Source organism: Podarcis vaucheri, assembly GCF_965113315.1.
Source record: "Podarcis vaucheri genome assembly, chromosome: 7".
Lineage (NCBI taxonomy): Eukaryota > Metazoa > Chordata > Lepidosauria > Squamata > Lacertidae > Podarcis > Podarcis vaucheri.
Window position 1 is genome coordinate 57,511,747 of NC_138765.1, and position 24,157 is coordinate 57,535,903.

Consider the following 24,157-nt stretch of genomic DNA (forward strand, 5'->3'; position numbering starts at 1 on the left):
CAGAAAAGAGTACAATGAGTTTCGGGGTGTGGATGCTGCCATATGGTGTTTTTAGAAATGTGGAAGTGGCTGAGTGGAGATATATAGGGTAAAGTGATTTCTCAGGTCAAGAATATGGGAGAAATTTGATTTAGTTTGCCTTTAAAGGTGGACCTCCCTATTTTGCACTTTCCATGACAATACGCATACAGTAATGAAAGACAGTTATCTTTTGAAATTCAGTTTTCGGAATATGGCAATGCATTTCTCTAGTCAAGTCATGTGTTCAGAAAACGGATAAAGTAGGGTAAAGTCTGCATACAAATGCATATGTAAGTGAACATACAAAAATGCATTCTATTAGGGGGGATGGCTTTACAAAAATGTGTATGTTGTGACTCTTCAGTTTAAGGGATGCATCCTGTTTCAGCTATCACTTACTTAGACAGTGTCAGGGAGACTTGAACCGAGGCTTCTGCAATGGCTCCCGTCCAGTTTGAAACCATTCCAGACGCTGCAAATGCACTAGCAGTTTTATTGTTGTACCACTAGGAGATGCATTTGAGGGGCAGCAACGTGGCATCCTTGTTCCAGAGGGGCACTGGTACCATGGGCTCATCTTGCCAATGTATTCTAGGGCCTGCATTCCATGCAAATGCTTTTCTTGCTCAGAGTCCTCTAAGACCTGCTGCCTCTGCGTAAGGCTTAGTCTAAGGCTGGTGCTTGCTGAAGCAACATCAACATGATTCTGGAGGGCCACAGGCTCTTTATCTGTGCTATGATGCAAGCACTCACTTTGTCATTGACAGGAGTGGGAAAATGGTCCTCTGAGAAAGGGCTGCAGCATTTGGGGCATTTATAACTGAGGGGGAAAGGGTGGGGCGTGATAGAGGTGTATGAAATTGCGCATGACATGGAAGTTTTTATTTTTCTCTAGTTAGAAACCGATTGGGGAATTCGCAGACTGACAATGGACTAAGGTAGTACTTCACATATTGCTTGGTGAAGTGCCAGTGCTCTTTTATAGGAAAAAAGGCTCTCCCCTGCCTTGCTCCCTGCTCTTAGCCCCTACCATGGCTGGCTGCTGCTGTGGTCACAGTGATCAATATCTGATCGTGGTGGTGGCAGCAGGTTTCTTGATGGGAGGAGAAGCAGGCAGAGGGAGTGGGCAGGGGCCGCCAAGTCAGACCCAACCAGCCTCCGGGGGGGGGGAGAGAAGGGGAGTTGGGAGTGAGGGGGAGATAGAGAAAGCAGGGGAAGTGGGGGGGGGTGGAGAGGATGATTTAAGGGGATGATTTAACCTAGAGCAGAAAAATCTCACAAGTACCTCTTGGGTAGAAAACCAAACCATAATACAGTGGTACCCCGCAAGACGAATGCCTCGCAAGACGTAAAACCCGCAAGACGAAAGGGTTTTCTCTTTTGGAGGTGCTTCGCAAGACGAATTTCCCTATGGGCTTGCTTCGCAAGAAGAAAGCCCATAGGGAAATCTCCGGGGACCTCTTTTAAATGCTGGTGGTGGGGAGCAAAGCCTTTCCCCCCCCCCTCCGGCCTTCAGAAGAGGTCCAGGAAGGCCGGCGGGGGCCGAAAGGCTTTGCTCCCCACCGCCAGCATTTTAAAAGCAGTCCGGGATAGCAGGGAAGCGCTTCCCGCTATCGCGGACGGCTTTTGAAGGCAGGCGGGGGGGAGCAAAGACTTTCGCCCCCCGCCCGCCTTCAGAAGAGGGACCTCTTCTGAAGGCGGGCGGGGGGCAAAAGTCTTTGTCCCCCCTGCCTGCCTTCCCAGGGGCTTTTACATCGCCCCGGACAGCGGAGAAGTCCTCCGCTGTCCCGGGGTTTTTTAAAATGCTGGGGGTGGGAAGAAAAGCCCTTGTCCCCCCCCAGCCTTCAGAAGAGGTCGGGAGACAGACTGTCCCCGGACCTGGTCTGAAGGCGATTTCCATAGGAACGCATGAATTGATTTTCAATGCATTCCTATGGGAAACCATGCATTGCAAGACGAAAAACTCGCAAGAAGAAAAAACTTGCGGAACGAATTAATTTCGTCTTGCGAGGCACCACTGTAAATAAGGAGGGAGGGAGGTGGCAGTAAAGCAGAATGAGGCGGTGGGTGGAAAACTCAGACAGCAGTGGCAGCGGCGCTTAAATCTCTTGGAAAGGCTGACCCAGCGGCTGCTGAAGGGACAGGCAGAGATAGATTTTTTTACATATGTATATATAGTGCACTTCTTTTTTGTGGGGGTGGGGGGGAGAGAGAAAAGGTGCCGGGACTGCGCTCCAGTGTGTTCCGGCTGAAAAAAGGTACTGCCCTTAGCCTAAGGTTACCAGATTTTTTTCAATGAATCCAGGGACACTTTTCAACTTCAATGGATTTTGTATGGGGAGTGATTTGTAAATCCGGAGACTGTCCCCAGGAAACGGGGACATCTGGTAACCTTGCCTTAGCCACAGGGAACATAGGAAGTCATCCTGTACTGAGCCACACTATTGAGTCTTCTGCTTCTATGATGTCAATGCTAACTAGAGCAGGGGCTGTCCAGGGTTTCAGGCCAAGTCTCCCCCCACCCCCCCAGTCCAACCTGAAGATGCCCGTGATCGATCTTGAGAGCTTCTGCATGAAAAGCAGATTCTCTACCATTGAGCTGTGTGACAACCCTTCTCCTGCTACAACCTTGGAATGTAGAGGCACTTTCTGCTTCAGTTGCTTAACTGCAGAAACACCACTTGTGAATTAAAACACAGTTGATTGTGGCACAGTGATAAGAGCCTTAAGTGTAATCTTGAGACGCTCGTGTTTTTTGTTTGATCCTGCTCTGGGCAGAATTTTCAATCATCTACCTCCTATTGGCTTCTGCATTAATCCTCTTGAAAGACACACGTAGCTTATTTCAGATGTTTTAAAGCACTTTTCTTCACCTTAGTGTGCAGTGGCTCTCAGTGATCCTTCTCCTCTCTGCCCCTCTTGACCCTTTTCTAAGAAGCTATTTTCTCTTTCCTCTCCAGAATGTGCTCCTTTCAGAATGGTTGTCTGGAAGCTTGTTTGCTTATTTGGGTTTTTTTCACTCTGACAATCAAGGAGGAGTGAGCTAAAAAAAGAAAGTATTAAAGCATTTTGAAGATCTGACTTCAAGAAAGAAAGAAAGAAAGAAAGAAAGAAAGAAAGGCCTTTGCAAATCCAACACTTGATGCTGCCTCTCTCCGGCAGTTGCTACAGCTGAAGTGTTGGACACTTTAAAGTAGCAATCCAGTCTTAAAGGGATTTATATGCGAAATTTGGTTGAATCCAAAATGACTGATCTTTGTTCACATCAGATCATGTCTTGCATATTTTAATTTATTTGTTTAAAAGCATTGCTTGACAGCTTTAATATGTTAAAAATCTCTTAAGTGGGTGTATTCTTTACACTGATTTATTTATTCAGTCTATCATTAATTTACTGATTACCTTTCTTCGCCCTAAAGTCTCAGGGTGGGTTTACAGCATTAAAACACTACATAAAAGCAATTTAAAACAGCTATGCCCCACCCTTGCTCCAGAAGGTTACCAGGCCACCAAACCTATCAATAATAATAATAGCAATAATAGCAATATATATTAAACATTATAAAAGCAGTTAAAAGCAAAACTCTTAACCAGTGATTTCAGGGTTGCCAGGCATGGTATTGTTTTGAGCTTATAGTGTGACAGAAAAGATTTTTGGAAGATGCTCTTTTGAAATACCAATCCTCTGGTTACCAGTATCTCAGAGGGGCCTTGGGGTGGGGGTTGTTGTTGTTGGGCTTCTTTGTTTTGTACCGCAGTGTCTGTCAACTCCCCAAATGGATGCATGCAATCTGCCTGATTCTTATTTTATTTGATCTTGAACATCCCCCATTAACGCTTGTTACACTTTGATATTTAAATTAGCCGTGTCCTGATGAGAGAATGCATTTGCTTTCCCAGAGAGACTGTATTGGGGAGATGGATTTACTCAGCCAAGTGTTGTAGCTATTGCTGTACACACACACACACACACACACACACACACACACATTAAAACATTAAATTATATCACACATCTGGAATGTTGCTCAGTGCATTGAACACTGTCCAGCCACACAAAGCTTAGCAAATGGGCAGTTGAAAAGTTGGGGGGGGGGAGAGAGATAATGCGAGGTTCTGTGTCTGCAGTGGAAAATGGTGTGGGATGCAGGAAGGGAATCCAGGGACTCAGCTATACAGCTGCAAACAACATTTTAAGTGTGTTTTAAGTGCATTATTATACAAATGAGTCACTAGATGGCGATGGTGAGCTAATGGGAAATTCAACATATATTTCAAAACTTTGTTTTAAAAGAGCATTTTCACAGTGCTTTTTTATATATGTCTAGATTCAGCCCAGGAAGCATTGCCTGACTGGGTTAAAATGGGTTGCATAATTAGAAGCATAGAATTGTAGAGTTGGAGCTTGGTTGATCTCTGTCTTGGTGCTTCTGTTTCCAGGTGCCTTCCTTATACCTTACATACTCTTCCTCGTTATTGCTGGAATGCCCTTGTTCTACATGGAACTAGCTTTGGGCCAGTATAACAGAGAAGGGGCTGCCACTGTATGGAAAATCTGTCCACTTTTTAAAGGTAAATCCCAGGCTTTCTGCTTAATATATTTGCAATATCTTCTGGAGTTTCTTGATATTGAACGCATCTCTGAGGCTTGCATTGAAAGTTTTTGGCAAGGCCAGAACAGCTAACATCTGTATTTTGAGAGTCACTTGTCACTAATGCCTTTATTGCTCATCAGCAAAAAAATAGACTTTAGGGCAGCCTTCAGTAACTTGGTGCCTTCCAGATGTTTTTGCACTACAACTTCCATCAGCCTCAGCCAGCAATGGTGCACTGGCTGAGGCTGCCAGCAGATGTATTCCCAAACATCTGGAGGGCACCACGTTGGTGAAAGCAGATATAGCAGGAAGACAGACACCATTTTGCATGAAAATGTAGAGGAGATTTATAGAAAAGGTTCCTCCAGGGAAAGTGTTAGCTATTTGACAAGTCTAAAAATATCTGGGCAAATGCTGATGAACTATCCCTGCCCAAAAGCATTCACCTTATTAACAACAAAAAGATGCCGTGCTCATCAACAGGTCTGCACGAATCCCCAAAACAGTCTTTAATAAAACTGTAGTGAATTATTATAAGGATGCTGGATTAGACGGCACATTGGTTTCACCCAGGAGGCTCCTCTGTTCTTTTGCTGCCACCGTTGCAAAACTGCTAGCAAAAGTGAAAACAACAGGGGTGGAGTCTGGTGCAACCTCACCCTGAGCTAGGCCAAAATTTGGTGCACCACCCCTGCAGCCCTCATGCAGTGCCAGGCTTTGGGAAGGAGGTGGGAGGTTCTGGCAGAATCCTAGAGGCTTCCCTCCTCCTTCCCAAAGCTGGGAAAGTGGTAACTAAGCTTGGTGAAGGAGGTGAGAGGACTCTAGGCCCCTGCCAGAGACCTCAAGCTTCTTTCCCATAGCCGGGCAAGTGCTTCTATCTACTCAGTACCCAGTGCAGGGGAATTGGCCGGGCTGCCCTAAAACTGCCTCTGATGATGATGATGATGATGATGATAATGATGATTATATTTATTTATTTGTACCCCGCCCATCTGGCTGGGTTTCCTTAGCCACTCTGGGTGGCTTCCAACAAAGATTAAAAATACATTAAAATGTCACACATTAAAAACTTCCCTGAACAGGACTGCCTTCAGATGTCTTCTAAATGTCAGGTAGTTGTTTATCTACCTGAAAGGGTAGGGAATCAGGGTCACTCCTCTTTCTGCCATCTTTTCCCGCCTGCCTCATTTTTAATCTAGAACTTCCCCCATGAGAATTTTGTCTCACTGACTCACTCTCAGTTTTCTGGTTTTCTTTCACAACACGCCCAAGTTAGCAGTCTGGTGTTGCCTGCCTCACCTGAACAATAGGAACAGCCATGGTGGATCTCTGTGTGTTGCCATTTAAACTCTAGTACATTTGGACCCAGAGTAAAAATGTAGCTGTTGATGAAATGCTGGTAGCGGGAAAGCCTTGGACAGAGCCCAGTTCAAAGCTCTAGCTTTGGGTGTCATGGACTGCAAACTGCTCCAGAGCTCTCATTTTCATGGTTTTTCATGAATTTGAATCTTTAGTAGTGATGATAAGCCAACAGTTTCTTCCTAATTAGTTAAAAACACTTCTAATGGGGAGGGGGAGGGAGAGAGAGAAGTTGGCTAATTTTAGTTTGCTGCACCTGGAAAGACCCTTTAGACCAGAAAGCAAACAGACATTAAACAGAACAGGCTAATATTAGCTATAAATGGCAGTGCTGTAAAATCTGGGACTTGGTGGTAATGATGTGAGCCCGCCGTGTTTGGCACCAGGAGCGTACCCTGCAATCACTGTGGAAGTATTCATTCAAATGTTGGGATAAGAAGGCTGCCTTCAACCACTTGGGTGTCACCCAGCTGTTGTAAATAGCAGGCTGTGTCCAGATTTGCTTCTCAAATTTACTCTAATGACATGCTAGAATAATATACCCCACGGGTGCTATTCTGGATTTTCAGTTTGGGTTTACACTACTTTTGTACACATTTTTGCTAGGATTAACAAGCCAATCAATTAACCGGTCAGATCATCAGTTTACGCCTGTTTGTTTCACTACTGTTAAATGCTGTCAAATATTCCAACATACAAGTCACAGGTTACCTTTGCAAGAGCCATTCAAATGTTGCTATTACTTTCTACTATTGGAATTTTTGTATATTTCAGTAGCTGGGCACCTTTGGGAGGAAATGCAGGAATAATAATAATAATAATAATAATAATAATAATAATAATAATAAGTGCAAAACATGACCCTGCTGTAAAAACCCAAGAGAAGAACTATGCTATGAATTATTTGCATTTACAGTTTACAATAATTCACTGCACTTTCCTTAAAAAGTTAATTTACATGTTTTCACAATATGTTAGCTTTTTTGGTAATTAGCATAAGTATTTGGGTTGCTTGTTTTAATTATGGTGATTTCTCCCCTACCTTTCAAGTAAAAGGCTCTCGGTTTTCTGCTGTAGGTATTTAAGCAGAGACTGGACAAGTAATCTCTCAGGGATTCTACAGTTGCACCCTGCATTGCAGATCCTGCTTTGAGCAGAGGGCTGGAGTTGATTACTTTCAAGATCCCTTCCAACTCAATTTTTAAATTAAATTTGGCATCCATATGGTCAGAAATACAACAAAGCAGGGAAACACAAAGGCTGTGCCTTGATTGACCAGCCTATGTACCCCACCCTGAATGAAAGCCGATCTTGCTTCCCAGCACCAAGCAAACGCCTTGGTGTGAAATTATTATTGTTAATAATATTTGGCAAATAGTTGGTTGGGATGATGAGCAATACCACTCTCCTCTAGCCCTCACTAGGAAGATGAACCTAATGTGATTTACAGCTTCATGTGTAATCTGGTTTTCCTTTGTCTTCAGGTGTAGGCTATGCTGTGATACTCATAGCTCTATACGTGGGTTTCTACTACAACGTTATCATAGCTTGGTCTCTGTATTATCTGTTTGCATCCTTCACACTGGAGGAGCTTCCCTGGACGAAGTGTGGCAACCCCTGGAACAGCCCCAACTGCATAGACCCCAAACTCATCAATGCCTCAACATTTGCCGCTGGAACCACTTATTCCAAGTACAAGATAACTCCTGCAGCTGAATTTTATGAGTAAGTTTGGGGCTCCTTGTGGCTTTCACTTTTGGAAAACAGTTTGCAGTTTCTCTGGGATGTATTTAAGGGCCTCTTCTGACATCCCTTTAAATATGCATTCATGATGATTTGTGCTCATGATGGTTGTCACCAGTGCTTTTTTCTAGAGAAATAGGTGCCAGTATTCAGCATGAAGTTGTTACAGTAAGTGTCAGACTTTTTAACGACAACCCCCCCCCAAAAAAAAAAAAAAGATGCCGGTACTGCGTACCCTTGAGTACCCTGGAGGGGGGGAGCACTGGTCATCACAATAGTTATACACAATCTCCCTTTTTTTACACAATCTCACTTTCATTATCATTTGAACCTGCTAAAATTTGGGATGGCCAAGCTGCTTCTTTTACAATTGGTGCATGCCCTGTAGCTTCCTGCTCAAACCCTGCAACTTTTTATACCACAGTTGTCCTGGGTTTGTGCATTTTCCCCACTTTTGTAGCTCAAGGCAACAATAACGTTGTAACATTCGGGAAACATCACAGGAAGACTAATAAAGCTGATTGATATGTGGGCAATCCAGCATTTTTTAAAAAAGTAAAGGACCCCTGACAGTTAAGTCCAGTCGCGAACAACTCTGGGGTTGTAGCGCTCATCTCGCTTTACTGGCTGAGAAACCAGTGTTTGTCCACAGACAGTTTTTCTGGGTCATGTGGCCAGCATGACTAAGCCGCTTCTGGTGAAATCAGAGCAGTGCACAGAAACACTGTTTACCTTCCCGCCTATTTATCTACTTGCATTTTGACGTGCTTTCGAACTGCTAGGTTGGCAGGAGCTGGGACCGAACAACGGGAGCTCACCCTGTTGCGGGGATTCAAACTGCCGACCTTCCGATCGGCAAGCCCTAGGCTCAGTGGTTTACACCATAGTGCCACCCACGTCCAGCATTACTCTACCACTAAATGTACTCTTATTGCATCAATGACTTGTTGCCAACCTCTCCACTAATCTGAAGGGAGCCTAAGTCATGCCCCACCAATCATTTTTTGGCATGGGGGCACTTGCGTATTTTTGAGTGAGTATTGTGGACACCACTGCCTCTATCCACTTATTTTTCCTCTGCCCCAGATCAGCCGCTTTTCCTGGGGACAAGAAGCATGATTGCACCTGTACACAAACTTTGCTTTCAAGAGATCTGGATAAAAGTTCTATCTAATAGAATTAACCTGAACCTTGAAAAGCACATGGAGATGAAAGTAGAAGTGGGAAAGAGTAACCTTCTTCCATCCTCCGTCTCCTCGATCTACTTTTCAGGGGAGAAAAAAGTAACCAGGGGGCAAGTTAAACCCCTGATATCTCCTGGAAGGGCTGGAAGAGAACCTTATCTGCAGACTTTGAGACCTGCTGCCAGTCAATACTGAGCTAGAAGAACCAATAGTTTGACTGAGTATGAGTCAGCTTCCTGTGTCCCTTTGTTCCCCTGAACCCACTCAACAATGGAAATAAGTTTCCTGAGTCTGAATGCTGTATTCAGGATGGAGCAATTGACGATTCAGATCCTCTTGTAGCCATTGATACCACTGTTTGTGGATTGCTGCTGACACATCTGTGGTACCTAGTGGATGCTTCAGTTTCATTATCTTTGAGCCCCTTTCGGTCTGTGTTATTAAATGGCACAGAATTCATGATTGTTACTACCCAAGGCACAATGTAAAATACTAAGTGGCTGTCTATTGCAACACACACACACACCCATAGGTCTCTATTATTTGATCTAGGCAGTAATTATGGCAGTGGAAGTGGAAATAGACGTGTAGTGTTTTCTATTATTTCCTCTATAGTTGTATCAAAAAGATAATGCAAGAGAGGAGTCCGGAAAGTGGTGCTCCTTACTCAAGTTGGCCTCACAACACAGGGATGGAGCAATTTTCCTCTCAGCAAAGTTTATTTGTTTAACAATCTGTTTCACATTGTAGTATTAATGTGTTTTCTTTTTAGAAGACAAACAAATACATTGACCAGTTTTAGAACCATGGGGTCATTTATTACCTTTAAATCTTTAACCATTTCCCCTCATTATTTTGATAAGCTTCAACAGGCATAATCAAATGCCACATAATACTAAAAACAAATAATAAAAATAAAAGCAGCTATTTTCTCCTACCGTCTCTAATCTAGCACCTTTCAGATGTTACTGGACTACAACTTCCATCTTCCCTGACCGTTGGCCATGCTGGCTGGAGCTGATGGGAGTTGGTGTCTGACGACATCTGGAGGGTCAGAGGTCTAATGAATGTTCATAATGGTTTTGCCATTAGTTATTATTGTTATTAATTAAATTTATATACTGCCCTTCATCTGAGGATCACAGGGAGGTTTACAATATAACAACACAACAATACATACTATGTTGTTTAGTCGTTTAGTTGTGTCTGACTCTTCGTGACCACATGGACCAGAGCACGCCAGGCACTCCTGTCTTCCACTGCCTCCCGCAGTTTGGTCAGACACTGTCCAACCATCTCAACCTCTGTCGTCCCCTTCTCCTTGTGCCCTCCATCTTTCCCAACATCAGGGTCTTTTCCAGGGTGTCTTCTCATGAGGTGGCCAAAGTATTGGAGCCTCAGCTTCACGATCTGTCCTTCCAGTGAGCACTCAGGGCTGATTTCCTTAAGAATGGATACGTTTGATCTTCATGCAGTCCATGGGACTCTCAAGAGTCTCCTCCAGCACCATAATAAAAAAATTCCTTCCAGTAGCACCTTAAAGACCAACTAAGTTAGTTCTTGGTATGAGCTTTCGTGTGCATGCACACTTCTTCAGATACCTCCAGCACCATAATTCAAAAGCATCAATTCTTCGGCGATCCACCTTCTTTATGGTCCAGCTCTCACTTCCATACATCACTACTGGGAAAACCATGGTTTTAACTATACAGACCTTTGTTGGCAAGGTGATGTCTCTGTTTTTTAAGATGCTGTCTTGGTTTGCCATCGCCTTTCTCCCATACATACTATAGTAACACACAATAGCCTTCACACAGTTTAAAAGGCCATAGATTGTTTAATTAGCTGAATGCCTTGGGGAAGTGGAATGTTTTTGCCTTGTGCCTAAAGATATGAAAAGGAATGAAGGCAGGATCTAGGGCATGGGGGAAATGGGGAAGGCTGTGCTGTAGATAAAAACAACCAAGAACAGCTTTATCATTTTCTTCTTGCAAATGTAACATCCCACATTAACCTTGGTTTGGTTTGGTTTGGTTTGGTTTGGTTTTTATGTGTTTGTCTCATGAAGTTCTGTTTTGTTATTTGGGTTATATGGATAAAATTTAATAAAAATAAAAAAAAATTAAATCAGAAGTTTGGAGGGACACTTTTATAGTCTGATTCACAGCTGTTAGGCTGTGCCCCTGAATCCATGTGCTGACAGAAATGACTTTGAAGTGGAAGCCTTCATACAGCTGTGCATACCAAAGCTCACATGCAATTGGTCCATGAAAACATAGGAGGCATCATTATACCTGGTCAGTCCATTGGCAGCGGCTCTCCAGGGTTTCTCCAGGTGTCTCTCCCATCTCTACCTGGAGATGCACCTTCTGCATCCAATCAGATGTTCTTCCACTGAGCTATGTCCCTAATCACTGTTCTATAGAGACAGTTTTGAGATAACTTCTGGGATCTATTTTTGAAAAATGTGTCCCCATTGCCTCTCTGTCCCAGCATGCCTCAGCTTCATTACTCTGAAAGCAATTCCCTTCAGCCATATCTTAAGCTTGAAACAGCTGCAAAAGAGGGTTTGAACCTATTATTTTCCACATGCAAATTTGTGGGTGGTGAAAACTGGGAAATTATTTTACTGAGTTTTCCCCCAGGAGAGGAGAAAATCTCTGAACAATATCTATAGAGATATAGTTTCTACGTCATGTGTTTAAGAGTAGGGTGTTTGTTTTTTCTGGCTCCATCTTAAAGACCAAGATTGAAAAACAAAGTGGGCACATCTCATCAAGGCATTTCACATTCTTTTAAATTCTGTTTCCTGTTTAGGCTTCATGTCCTTTTAACGACGACATAAAGCGTGGACTTTCAATACAACTCACAAAGGAAAAATTGAATCCACAATAGAGGGCAATCTAAGGGTCTTGGGTTTAGTTTGTATCCCTAATGACCATAATCTTTTTTTTTTTTTTTGTCAGAGGTCTCTAAGGCTTCATCTATACCATGTATATAAAGCTGTATCATACTCCATTAAACAGCCATGCCCACCCCCCGAGTCCTGGGAAATGTAATTTGCTAAGGCTGCTGAGAGTTGTAATGAGACCCCTATTTCCCCCCAGAGCACTACAAACTACAATCCTAACCCTCTGTTTGCCTCACCAAGCTACCATTTCCAGAGTCCCCTGGCAAGAGGGATTGACTGTTTAAATCACTCTAGTATTGTAGCTCTAGGAGGGGAAATGAGATGTATTTAAAGGTAAAGGGACCCCTGACCATTAGGTCCAGTCGTGACCGACTCTAGGGTTGCGGCACTCATCTCGCTTTATTGGCCAAGGGAGCTGGCGTACAGCTTCCGGGTCATGTGGCCAGCATGACTAAGCCGCTTCTGGCAAACCAGAGCAGTGCACAGAAACACCGTTTACCTTCCCGCTGGAGCAGTACCTATTTATCTACTTGCACTTTGAGGTGCTTTTGAACTGCTAGGTTGGCAGGAGCAGGGACCAAGCAACGGAAGCTCACCCCGTCGCGGGGATTCGAACCGCCGACCTTCTGATCGGCAAGTCCTAGGCTCTTTGGTTTAACCCACAGCGCCACTCGCGACCCACGAGATGTATTTATGGGAGAACAAACGATGCACTTTGCCCAGGGCAACAAATTCATGGGAGCATTTGCAACACCACGGCGGGGGGGGGGATGAACTCTTAGCTTTCATTTTTTTAAAAGTTCTCTCCACTACGAGAAAAGGATGCTGGACTAGATGGGTCATGGGCCTGATCCAAGAGGCTCATTTTAGGGTCTTGGGCTTGGAGGGATGAATTTACCCTTCTGGGCCAGAGGTTCCACACCCCAACTCTAAAGCAAGAGTGTATATCCGGGGTATTTTCACAGCTAAGGCAAAACCTGTGTAAAGTGACCCACTTGAGTATGTATTTTTGCTTAAGGACACAAGAAATGTCTTGATGGGGCAAAAAGAAATCCACCTAGTCCAGCGTCCTTTGCAACAATCCCTGAGTAAACTGCCAGAAATTGATTACTAGCTCACCGCTGAACATGGCCTACATCGTTGCTTAAGAGGAATGACAAAATATGCCTGAGGGGTGCAGGAGAGCTCCCCCTCCAATCTAGGAAACCTAGATGTCCAGTCCTGACATCAAGCTGTGTATTACTTTCTCTTTGTTTTTACTTCTATGTTTTTCAGACCCCTTGATGAGACCTGATCTTGACAAACAGTTCACTGTTTGTGTGTTCAGACCTAGAGACCTCCCCCCTAAATAAACACACATTTGACTCAAATTTTAGTTTTGGTTTTTGGCTGAAAGTTGGCCACAACTTTATTGATTACAAAAAGTGAGTGGTTGCATAATCTCTGGTTTGACTAGTTCCCTGCACCCTTGCAGGTAGCGCTGACCCAGAGCTCTATCATAGGTCAGCCAAGGGTGGACACCTGAGGTAGGTGGAAAGCCTAGGAACAGACTATGTCCACTCCCCAGATGCTCCCCTGGACTCAGGCATGGGCACAACCTCCTCTCGGGGGTTGACCAAACCAAGTTGAGTCCCTGGATTCCTTTAACAGAATACCCTTCACATAGGGATGGCGAAGACTGTTCTCCCATCCCTATCACCTGAACCAGTGCCTATCTGCAACCTTACAAGTTGTGACGATTTGCTATGTGGCAAACGAAACCCAAATGGCAACAGCCAATCAGCCAAGTGGGGAAAATTCCTGCCGTGCCCCTGTCCCAACGACAGACGACGCACGATGGCATAGCAAGGTCAATCACAAAATACCCTAAATATAGGGAGAGGTGGGTGGGTGTTCCAATGCATGAGCCGAAAGAGGAAGCTCTGGGTCACATGCATAGGTATATATAGGTCCCTTGATCTGTTTAGACTGCACCCCATTGGCCAGATTAAGCCCAGCAACGAGGGACCTACCAGTCAGGTGTTGTGGCTGTCCAATTAACCCACCCACAGTGTCCAGGTCTCACTGCAACTTGTGCCCTCTTTTAGGGAGGATGCGCTTTGCTGAAACCAAGTCACACCACTTCAAATAAGTGTGGAGCCAGTTAGTGATTGTTTTTCCATACAAAAGGATCTAATTCAATCCCTCTTCTGTCTCTTTTTGCTTAGGCGGAGAGTTCTACAGCTTCACCTAAGTCGGGGGATTCATGATATCGGCTTGCCCCAATGGCAGCTCACACTGTGTCTCGTGGTTGTGGTGATCACTGTTTTCTTCAGCCTGTGGAAAGGTGTGAAGACTTCAGGAAAGGTTGGCAAATATTTTCCTAATACATACATTTTTTCTTTAAAAAGGGCTTTTCTATTAGGGTTTTGGTGGTTCAGATGTAACATCAAACCATGGTTTGCACAGAACACTGTCTACTTTCAAGCCATGCTTTGTATTCCAGACATATAGGCACACAGTGGTTCATGCAGCTTCCACCTTCTCTTTACCTTCTCTGATGCTATGCCAAGCAGTGGAGTACCCCCTAAACTGTGAGCCTGTCATGAACTGGCTGGATGCAGCGTTGTGGTGGGAGGCACCAGCTGGGGAACCCCCAAGGTCAGAAGCCAAAAAGGTAACAGGGTTGGTGAGCAGGAAGAGGTTATGGCAGAGGGCAGCTCAGACTCTGAGGCAGAAGCGGAGGCTGGAGGAGAGTGGAGCCAGAAGACAGAGAGGCAGACTGTTGAAGAAGCCAGGGAGTCTCCCCCTCCTGCTGTGGCCAGCTTCCCTTCCCCTTGGGTCTCCTAGAACACAGAGAAAAATGAAGAGAGTGGAGCACAGTTTGCAACTGCTTGGGAGGAGGAGCCTTAGGGAAGGCAGGGACCATCAATCAGTCCCTGCATTTGCCTTGTTAGAACAAAACCTACTGGAAAGAGTTGCTGTTATGGCTTCTGGAATAAAGAGTTAACTTCACTGACTCTAGGTTGATTGCTGACCTACATTTGACTCTAGCTCCTGACAGCCTCAACCCATCTAAGACTGACCTTACCCCACTCACCACACTTTTGTATTGTCACAATTAAGTTTCAGCTTCTTTGTCCCCATCATCCATTCCAAATTACCCAGGCTATATCCAGATACCTGTTCAGACTTCCATAGCCTCCCTTGATTAGGTGCCAGAGACTGAACATGGTTTGATTGAGGTTTGTTTTATGTAACCACAGTTAGATCAAGCCACAATTTCCTGCATTTAGACTTAAAGGCAAATTCTGCTTAGTTCAGTCTTTCTTTATACATGAAAAGCAGAAGGGAGAAAAAAATGGGGAGCAAGACAACCTTGTCCTGATGTTTATTTTGCTCTAGGAGGTTTAGTTTGACCAGATCAAATATACACTCCCAGAGTTGGTGCTAAATACTGCTACGTGAGCCACCATAGCCACTAGAGGGCCATGAAAATTTGTGCCTCGAGCTTTTAAGACTCATCTACCCATGTATTATCTGAAACCAAAGGGGCACATTGGTTGCCAGATGTGAATTTTCCTCCCAGCTCTCCTACCCCACTATACTGAATGGAAAGATGCTGTTCAAATGGTTGGTTGCATTTCTTTTTTAACAAAGAAAAAGGTAGTCAAAGAGAGAGGAGCGTCTCCACCCCCATCATTCAGCCCGGACAATGAGGTCCAGCTCCCAAGGGCCTTCTGGCTGTTCCCTCACTGCGAGAAGTGAGGTTACAGGGAACCAGACAGAGGGCCTTCTCGGTAGTGGCATCCATCCCTTGGAACGCCCTCCCATTAGATGTCAAGGAAATAAACAACTATCTAACTTTTAGAAAACATCTGAAGGCAGCCATGTTTAGGGAAGTTTTTAATGTTTGATGTTTTATTGTGCTTTTAGTATTCTGTTGGGAGCCACCCAGAGTGGCTGGGGAGGCCTGGCCAGATGGGTGGTGTATAAGTAATAAATTATTATTATTATTATTATTATTATTATTATTATTATTATTATTGCAGTAGTAATGCTGTCTTTGCCACTCAAGAGATAGATCAATTGTTTTTGTTGCTTGTCTTAACTTAATAGGTTGTATGGATAACAGCCACATTGCCTTACGTTGTTTTATCCGTACTGTTAATCCATGGACTGACATTGCCTGGTGCGTATGATGGAATCAAAGCATACCTCAACATTGACTTTAGAAGATTAAAAGAAGCCACAGTGAGTGCTTGGTTTCAACCTTTGCATTTAACATTGAAAAGGAGATTACAGTAACAAATCAAGTTTGTTCATTCACATGCAGTTGATTTATCATTGGCTAGAGAGATGTTTTATGCCTCTTTCATAATAATAGAACACTTGGACATCCAACGAGGCTGAATGTTGACAGATGGAGGTCTGGTTAAATAAAGCACCTCTTCATATATTGCATGGTTAAGCAATGGAACTCACCCCCCACACACACACACAGGAGGCAGTGATGACCACCATCTTGGGTGGATTTAAAAGAGGATTGGACAAGTTCATGGATAAAGATATCAGTGGCTAGCAGCCATTATGGTGATGGTCCAAGATAGTAATGCTTCTGTACACCAGTTGCTGGAAATCACAGGTGGGGAGAGTTCTCTTGTGCTTGGGATCTGCTGGTCAGTTTCTCAGAGGCATCCAGGTGGCCAGTGTGAGAAGAGGATGCTGAACTAGATGAGTCATCAGCCTGACCCAGCAGGCTCTTCTTATCTTCTTAATTAACAACAACAAAATATAGTAAACCATGTTGTATTAAGAGCTTTCCATGTGCACTCATGCTTAGAGATGCATGTACTTAGCAGATGTGTTATTTAGGTAATTCAAGATGAACCTCTGCCTTTTAGAACTGGGTGGCTTGGTGGACCTAAGTCACAGCTTTGTCTGATTGCTGTTCATTTCCAGGCCCAATTCAAGCTGCTTCATATTTGCTATTCTCTGGGGTTATCCCATATCTTCTCAAAGGTACCTGATACTGAACAATGAATCCCTGCGTCTGGAATGCCTATGGCAGGAAGTAGTAACCTCATTGGCTCCCCAGCAATGAATGAATTGCTGTCCTGCAGACATCTAGTGTCTCTTTCACAAAAGGAGCAGCAGTAGCTACCCAGTGAAATCTGAGATGCCAGGAAGAGTGTGTCTCCCTTCCTCATTGTTCTCTGCGAAGAGCTTCCTGCAAATACTTTAGTGTTTGTGGGTGCCCTGGTTGTTTTTCTCTTCCTCAGGCTATAAATCTGCCTATGATTGTTTGCCAGCAAGAATCATGCATTACCACAATGGCGTAGTAATGCTTGCAATGACGCAATGCTGAAGCTTAGAAGAAGAGACTGGCTGGCACCTCTTGGGAAAATATTTAGGAAACTTGAAGTAGTTTTGGGTAAACAGCTCTGTGTAGTACTAGTGCTGTTGAAGTCAACATATAGCACAAATGTAGATTGCAGCCTGCAGCTGTGGTGTACTTGGAATTAAAGCAAAAACAACAGATGGATTTATTTTTAAATGCATATGGCATGTGTCAGAGGTGAGAAATAAAAGAGTTTTAAGCTTAAACCATGCAGGAAGTAAATTTATTGGTGTGGGGGGAATGGAAGGTCAGGGAACGGTTATGGTGGAACAAATTATCTGAATTAGATGTGGTTTAAGGTTGAATCGGGATGTGGGTGGCACTGTGGGTTAAACCACAGAGCCTAGGACTTGCTGATCAGAAGGTTGGCGGTTCGAATCTCCGTGATGGGGTGAGCTCCCATTGTTCTGTCCCTGCTCCTGCCAACCTAGCAGTTCGAAAGCACGTCAAAGTGCAAGTAGATAAATAGGTGCCACTCCAGCAGGAAGGTAAACGGCATTTCCGTGCGCTGCTCTGGTTCGCCAGAAGCGGCTTAGTCATGCTGGCCACATGACTCGGAAGCTGTACGCCGGCTCCCTCAGCCAATAAAGCGAGATGAGCGCCGCAACCCCAGAGTCGGTCACGACTGGACCTAATGGTCAGGGGTGCCTTTACCTTTACCTTTAAGGTTGAATCAGATGTAATATCTGCCCATTGGAATGACTTTTTTAAAAAGTACAGACTGACATGTACATATAACATGGGCCCTAGGTTGGCATGCCTGTGGGCCTCTGAATGTTGTTGGACTCCAGCTCACATCAGCTCCAGCCACCATGGCTAATGATAAGGGAAGATGGGAGCTGTAGTCAAGCAACCTCTGGAGAGATACAGTTTCCTTACCCCTCACCTAGGGCACAGTAATTGCTAGGTACATCACACTTGGTGTCAACCAGTAAAAATAAGAGCATAAGAAGAGCCTGCTGGATCAGGCCAAAGGTCCATCTAACCATATAATCATACCAGCATCCTATTCTCGCCCACAAGCAGGACCTGGGCACAAGAGCATTCTCCCCTCTTACGGTTTCTAGTATTTGATATTGAAAGGTATTTGCTGCCTGGAGGCAAAGCTAGTAGCCATTGATAGCCCTTTCCTCAATGAATTGTCTAATCCTCACTGGCCCTCACTGCCTCCTGTGGGAGGGAGTTCCATTGTCCCATAACTGTGTGCTGTGTGAAGAAGTTATTTCATCTATCGATCAACATTCAGCTTCATTGGATGTCCATGACTTCTCGTGTTGTGATTGTTTTGTATTACTCATTGCCTGAGTCCAGCGATCCTCTGCTTGAATTCTGTGTCACATATCCCCAGTCCTATAGCATTTTTATTGGTTACCTGTTTGTTTCCAGGTTCAGTTTTTGAGTGCTGGTGCCAACTTTCCTATCCATTAATGGCCTAGAGTAGCCTTCACTGACATGGTGCCCTCCAGATGTTTTCTATGCCAGCTCCCATCAGCCCCAGCCAGCACGGGGGAGTTTTCATCCAAATTGTCTGGAGGGCACAGTCTCTCCTAGTACAAAGATGCATTAAGGACCATCTTCTCCCCCACTCAAACATGTCTAAACCTTAAGGGTGCACTTTCCAATGCAATACACAAACCTGAACACAGCTGCTATTTTAAATAACATGCTTCTCCGAATTTTGTAATGCAGTTGTCCAGTCAAGTAATGCATACAAAATGCATATGTTGGGGGCAAAGTGTTCACAAAAATGCATCTGTTAGTGGCAAAAATCACCTCGTTTGTAATTTAGGAAAATGCATACAAGCATATGCATATTAGAAGAAATTTGCACCAAAATGCCAATGAATTTTCATGAGGACTTCTTTTTTTAAAAAAATCATAATCATTAGCAAAGTGATTCGGAAGTGAACACTGGAAAAATGAGAAATGGAGAAGAACTGAGAGTGACAGATTTGCCTATCAGTCTGCCCTCAGGAGCCCAGTTTTCTTCCTCTGCTTCATGCCACAGATGTGCATGTTACCTGTCCTTAAAATACTAAAGTAGGGCACCTGGGCTCAAATTCTTGCTCACCTATGCTTTCTGGATTTCAGCAGAGCTTTCCCCTATTTCTTAGTTTTAAATCCATGAAATGGATTCCGCCCCCCTCCCCAAACAAATTATATAATTGAAAATACAGTTGTTGTTGTTGTTGTTGTTGTTGTTGTTGTTGTTGTTCAATTTTGCTATAATCCACAAACTACCTTCCTCTGTTCTCCTTATGCAGGTATGGATTGATGCAGCCACACAAATATTTTACTCCTTAGGGGCTGGGTTTGGGGTCTTAATTGCCTTTGCCAGCTACAATAGATTTGACAACAACTGCTACAGGTAAGCCACAATGCTGTAAACCTACTCATGTCCCTGTAATCAATTTTATTTGTTTAAATAGATGAGGAAAACATATTTTTGACTGTTTGACAATTTTATTTTCATTTAAGTGTTTATGTTCTTAATAATAATGTACAGAGCCAGTCTACCTTTACATTCCACAAACTGGGGAAATCAGCAGGGAAAGGTCAAAACAAGGCCTTGGCTTGTGAGCTTCCTAGAGTTATGTGGCTCAGTGGTAGAATGCCTGCTTTGCCCGCAGAAGCTCTAAGGGTCAAGCCTGGCATCTCCAGGTAGGGCTGGGAGAGACCTCTGCTCGAAACCCTGGTGAGCCACACCAGTCAGTGATGACAATGCTAAGCTAGATGGACCAATGGTCTGACTCAGTATTAGTCAGCTTCCTATGTTTGCATGCATGTCTGTACAGTGCTGTCATTGTTCTGGAAAGAAGGTATTCATTCCTGAGGTTACTGAACTTAAGAACCTTACTGGACCCAGCGAGTCCAATATCTCGTTTCCCACACCAGCCAATAAAAAGCCTATGCAAAGTCCAAAAGAGCAACCACTTTCTCCTAATGTTCTTCCCTAGTGACTGGCTTTGCAGGGGCATGCAGTTTCTCATTCTGGAAGGTATCACATCACTTAGAGACAGGAAACCTGTTAAAAGATTAGCAGGGTTGAGTAAATATCAAGATCTTTGTGCGGCATCTAAGCCCCCGTTCCATTACCAATAAGCACATGTTGCCTTTGCCCAGCGTCACTGTGGCCCCTAGATTTGCAGCAAAATACTGGGCAAGGTTTCTTATCTGTGTGAGGGGCTCATGGGAAAAAGCTGGCCCATGAGCCTTTGCTGCAGAGGGGAGGGGAAAGCCTATATTAGGCTGCTTCCCCTGGATGTCATAGCCATTTTGCTTTGACAGCATCTCGCCCACCCTCGGGTTAGAGCCTTCACTGAGCAAATTTGGGTCATTGGTTGACAGGGCCAGAAATTATTTTCTTTTCTCTCAACCTGATTGGCACTTGTTTCGGGGGTTTTTCACCTTTCCCTCAGTGAAATTACGGCTTTCTTTTGTTAAGCAGAAGAACATTGTTTGTATGAGGGCAGAAATGGCATTGGTCAGGATCAACATAGTATAGGGCTCCCCCATAAGGGGCCTGAGGGGAGGATTGACCACGGCAAACCCAAACAAGAGTTTGGTATCTGCCTGGTTGGAATATGTACCCTGGTCCCCCAGTGAGACCTTGCTTGCTTGCACCATGGCAAGGTTCAACACTGGCTGACTCCTGTTGTACAGGTTTGGAGCGATCCAAAACCTGTGGATCCATTCCATCAACATGGGGCTTGTGGAATGATGAACTGATCCTGGGACCCAATGCCATGCCAACCCTTGCCCAGCCTGCTGCTGCCAATAAAGATTTGGCCTGATTTTATCCCATCACCGTTGTACAGTCTGGTTATTTTGTCGCTCTCATGGGTCACATAACGCAGCTGCCTGGGCAAAAGTAATTAAATTTGGCAGCAGATGAGCCTCTGGTGGAAAAACATTCCACCTCTGGGGCTTTCTCCCCATTCACCACTAGCCTAAACTCTTATGGCAGTGGTACCTGGTGAAGGATTCAGATGATGCTCCTAGAAACTGCACATGAATACATGGCAGTTGCTGGACCACAACTCCCATCACCCCTGACCATTGCTATATTGGCTGAGGCAAAAAACATCTGGAGAGCCATTGGTTTCCCAAACCTATGGTTGATGGTCATTTAGGATGGATAACTGCCCCAGAGTGGCTATGTGTAGTTCCCTCCCTCCACAGAACCATTCATATTTTCATGCATCCTCCAAACTGGTGTCAGTGCAAGAGATTTGGACCAGTGTGTCTGTTCCACTGAAGTCATGGTACCTGCCTCTGGTAAGCCACAATGGCTACACACAATTGGAGGCAGTTACGCTTCTGAATAGCAGTTGCTGGAAACCGCAGGACAGGAGAGGGCTCTTGTGCCCGGGTCCTGCTTGTGCATTTCCCACAGGCATCTGGTTGGTGACTGAGAACAGGATGCTGGACTAGATGGGCCATTGGCCTGATCCATAGGCACCGACTCCATGGGGCTTGAGGGGGCCCGAGCCCCCTCAAAAATTCGTTTGGGGGGACTCCGCCCCCCCAATAATCTCCGGCAGCCCTCCAGCAGAGCGCCATCGCCGCCCCTCCCCCAGCCCAAAATGCACAGGGTCGGGCTGCATGCCTCCTGCCCTCCCTCCCGAGCAAAAGTTCCACCCAATTTCCTTCGGAGCTGATTAATAGGCGCAGCACGCTCTCCCCTATTCACTCACGAGGAGGCGGCGCCACTTTATTTGCATATTCGTGAGCTTATTTATTATTTATGAGCTTTCCCGGGCCCCCCCAATATTTTTTATAAGTCCGCATCCCTGGCCTGATCCACCAGACTCTTCATGTTCCGCAAAATTCACAATGCCACAATGAAGCAAATAGTGGCTTTGGCAGTCTGCTATTTTGTTGGTTTCAGATTTGAACTGGGCTTTAGATTTCCAAGTAAGATATTCCACTGTGACAATGAATGGGCATCATCTTGCAGCAGAAGCAACACCTGCAATCACATGCAGTTATCCAAATGACAACCATCTGCCTTTTTTTTTTGCAATTAGATTACCATTAACCAATCACTAGGAAGCATGCCTTTAAAATGAGAGAGAGAGAGAACCGTTTCCTGCATAATTGCTTTTATCCTGTAATCTGAGTAAATTTGCCATGAAACATCTAAAACAGAGTGGGGATGCCACCCCACCCTGGATAAAAACTGCTTGAGGCGATATTCAGTATTGCATTAAATTCTTCAAAGATTAATAATCCTGTCTTCCTCTCTATGGCTCGTGTCATTCACTCTCTTCCATATATATAGCCTTTAGAATTGATGCAGGGAAAGTGGTCCCCAGATGGACTCCAACTTCCATCAGCCCCAGCCACAATAGGCAATGGTCAAGGGTGATGGGAGTTGTGGTCCAACAACATCTGGTGGGCCACAGGTTTGCCACCTCTGCTCTCAAACAATGTTTGGTCCTGAGACCATTTCAATTTATATTACTCTGGGGGTAAGGCAGTAATGACAAGGAGCCTGAGGAGACAGTTGTGTTGGCTGTATGGCCTGCCCTCTGCCCTCTCCTCGGGTGCTGCTGTAGGATCTTGGCCTATTGCCATTCTCACCACCTTCTGCTTCTGGAATTGGAAGGTGGAACCATTTTGCCCTTTGCCTCAGCTAACCAAATGTATTGAGATGTCCCTGCTCTTTCCACTTCATTTATCCCCCTCACAACAACCTTGTGTGGTAGAATAAACTGATGGGGACTGGTTGTCCCACAGTCACCCAATGGAGGTGAAAACCTGCCCTGCGATTTCCCAAAAATTTTCTTCCCTCATGAAAGCGCCTTCTGTTTCTTTCTGCTTCATCTGCAGGGCATTTCAAAATTCCTTTAGAATCATTAAACTCTACAAGTCTGGGATATATATCTCTATCTATCTCTCTCTCTCTCTCTCTCTCTCGCTCTCTCTCTCTCTCTCTCTCTCTCTATCTATCTATCTATCATCTCCAGTGGCCTCCTTGAAAGTGAGGAAAGCACTCTACCCATGAGCTTTTCACTAAAGTATCCGTACATTTTCAGTACAGCACTACTGAGTGATTTTTGAGGCTGAGTAGGAATTTGAACACATGTCACCTGGCTCATCGTCTTAACACTTTAACCACTATGCCAAAGTGGTGTGGAGATCTCTTGAGATTTCTTTTCACTCGGACAAGGCCCATTGACTCTACCTGAGCCTTCTGTTCCTGACACTCGGAGTATTAACACACTGACACCACTTCACTCAAAATTGCAGTCTACCACAAGTTGTCACCTCAAAACAGATGCTTTGGTCAGCAGAATTTGATGATCTTGGTGTAAATTGATGCTGGGTGGTGGCATTAAAAAACAGTAGTCAAATTGTATACAGTACTTCAAATTTGTGTTTAGCTCTACTAAATGACATTGCATGAGGTTCTTAACTGGGTTTGGCACTGGGATCTGCTTGCTGCCTTTTCATCATCTCCTGATTTCTCCTAGGGATGCGCTGATGACCAGTACGATCAATTGTGTCACTAGCTTCATCTCTGGATTTGCCATTTTTTCTATACTGGGCTACATGGCACATGTATACAAAGTCAAAATTCAAGATGTGGCCACCGAAGGTAAGAATGCATCTGCACACTTTCCTCGTTTCAAACTACATAAACCTATGCACCTCTCCTTTTTAGTTGAAAATGCCACATGATAGGATACAGCCAATGAATCTGAATGTTGCAGAATTCAGGACAGATAAATGACTCATCTACACAGTTTGAAATGTGTTGTAAAGTGCAATATACAAGCGTGACACTAGATGGCAACAGTGGGCTATGCAAAATTCAATGTATTATTCAAAAGGTTTTTTTAAAAAAAAGCATTTTTAATATGTGTGTAGATTCTACCAAAGAAAGCCCTTCTTTACACAGTGCATGGTTAATCTATGGAACTCACTCCCACAGAAGGCAGTGATGGCCACCAACTTG

General features: G+C 44.5%; 1 protein-coding gene across 1 annotated transcript in view; it reads left to right on the plus strand.

The window, feature by feature from the left end:
• SLC6A2 (solute carrier family 6 member 2) overlaps window positions 1-24,157 on the plus strand; it is a 57,403-nt gene that overhangs the window by 15,264 nt on the left and 17,982 nt on the right. The window contains exons 3-8 of the mRNA XM_082232926.1: window positions 4,462-4,593; window positions 7,460-7,700; window positions 14,021-14,159; window positions 15,912-16,046; window positions 19,458-19,561; window positions 23,673-23,797. Coding sequence (XP_082089052.1) covers window positions 4,462-4,593; window positions 7,460-7,700; window positions 14,021-14,159; window positions 15,912-16,046; window positions 19,458-19,561; window positions 23,673-23,797 — 876 coding nt within the window. The remainder of the gene's footprint in view (window positions 1-4,461; window positions 4,594-7,459; window positions 7,701-14,020; window positions 14,160-15,911; window positions 16,047-19,457; window positions 19,562-23,672; window positions 23,798-24,157) is intronic.